General features: G+C 44.3%; 1 protein-coding gene across 1 annotated transcript in view; it reads right to left on the bottom strand.

The window, feature by feature from the left end:
- Positions 1 to 558: 558 nt before the first annotated feature.
- LOC104960494 (eosinophil peroxidase-like) overlaps positions 559 to 1,778 on the bottom strand; it is a 5,634-nt gene continuing 4,414 nt past the window's right edge. The window contains 2 exon segments of the mRNA XM_010788567.1: positions 559 to 577; positions 1,397 to 1,720. Of these exon segments, the coding sequence (XP_010786869.1) occupies positions 569 to 577; positions 1,397 to 1,720 (333 nt within the window). The 3' untranslated portion in view covers positions 559 to 568.

Here is a 1,778-nt window from a genome sequence, read left to right as displayed (position 1 = left end):
ATCAATATAACATCCTATTAATGTTCATTCTTGATGAATGATGAAAGGTTACTTAAACATTTTTTTCTTAATGTTCTAAAATAGTTTGGGGCCCGTGGAAAGGGTGTTTGGGGTGGCCAATAGGGTGGCCAGGATTCAGCTGGGGGTGGCCGTGGCCACTTTCAGCCACCCCCCAGCTCCGCCACTGTGACCGTCCCGCCACTCGTCTCCAGCCACACTTTGTCCCCCGCCCCGAGCCAGAGCAGCATGTCCCCTGCTGACATGTGCAGACCTCCCAGAAAAACCTTGAAGCTGCGCAGCGCCACCTTATTGTTACGAATCAGGTCTACATTTCCTGAACTGAGGAAGGATTTGCAGAGAAAGCTGAATTGATAAGCACCGGGGATGACGCAGGTGAACTGGCCCGTCTCTGTGCTGTAGTGGCCCCGTTTGTTGTAGATGAACTCTTGGAAACGGATGATTCTCTCTGAGGAGGGGCTGTACTCGCCCAGGCGGACGGAGAAGGCAGAGTTTGACAGTGAAGCATTGCTGGGAAGAGCTGGCAGCTGGTCTTTTTTTATGTTTGATGCTAATGGATCTGCAGAGGAACAAAAGTATAGATTACTCTGCTTCCTTGATGAAATACATTTATGACCTGCTGCTATGTTATGAACTATCCAGAGGTGAATTGAAACATAGCCCATGTATTCAAAACCTGTACTTAATTACCCTTTCGAGATACTTGAGTATTGCATTTGTCTACTACTTAATACTTTTAAAAACGTTTGAATAAATTAACTGTTTATAATTTGTTGTAGTAATTAGTAGTTTTTTTGAAGATCATCTTATAAAACATGACACACAGTTCGGTTAAAGAAATCTCTCATAAAAACTTAAGGGTTTCTTCGTTGTCTTTTAGAATAGCTAAAGAACAATTACACCTGTTACCAGATGATGCATTAAACAAGTATTTCCTGTAATTGTCCGTCTTTTTTAAATAAAAATGACAAAAAAAGAGGTAATTCACAGTGAGTCTCGTTTCGTTGCTATGGCACCGTTGTTTCACAGGTAGCACATGCCACGGGATTTCCTTCCTTTCAAGCCGTTTTCTTTTATCAGTAAATAAAAATGTTCCGACTTCCAAACATTGGCTGATCTGGGGCTGATAATTCAGTTCAGCCGTCAGAACTAAATTGAAAACGGCTGAGGATTTGTCTGTGCACAAGAATGTTTAACTCGACCACTGCCTGGGAAATGGTTTTAAATTGATCAGTCACGGATTGAATTGTTGAAATTTCAATGAAGATACTGAGGTTACGTTTTTTTTGTTTTTTAAATGTGTTGGGTAAATATGTGTTGTTTTCATTTATTTTGACTTGATGAGTATTATAAAGTAAAAATAAACAAAATAGACTACCTCGTTGTCCTGGAGTCCCCTCACATCCTGAGGTTCCTGGGCAGACTGGGGTATTTGAGGTTCCTGGGAAACCTGGGGCTCTTGAGGTTCCTGATGTGTCTGGGGAGACTGGGGAACTTGAGGTTCCTGGGGAGACTGGGGAACTTGAGGTTCCTGATGTGTCTGGGGAGACTGGGGAACTTGAGGTTCCTGGGAAACCTGGGGCTCTTGAGGATCCTGATGTCTCTGGGGAGACTGGGGAACTTGAGGTTCCTGGGAAACCTGGGGCTCTTGAGGATCCTGATGTCTCTGGGGAGACTGGGGAACTTGAGGTTCCTGGGAAACCTGGGGCTCTTGAGGTTCCTGATGTGCCTGGGGAGACTGGGGTACTTGAGGTTCCTGG

The sequence above is a fragment of the Notothenia coriiceps genome, unplaced genomic scaffold (assembly GCF_000735185.1).
Source record: "Notothenia coriiceps isolate Sejong01 unplaced genomic scaffold, NC01 NC01_scaffold00001401, whole genome shotgun sequence".
Taxonomy (NCBI): Eukaryota; Metazoa; Chordata; class Actinopteri; order Perciformes; family Nototheniidae; genus Notothenia; species Notothenia coriiceps.
This window is presented reverse-complemented; position numbering and strand designations above follow the sequence as displayed.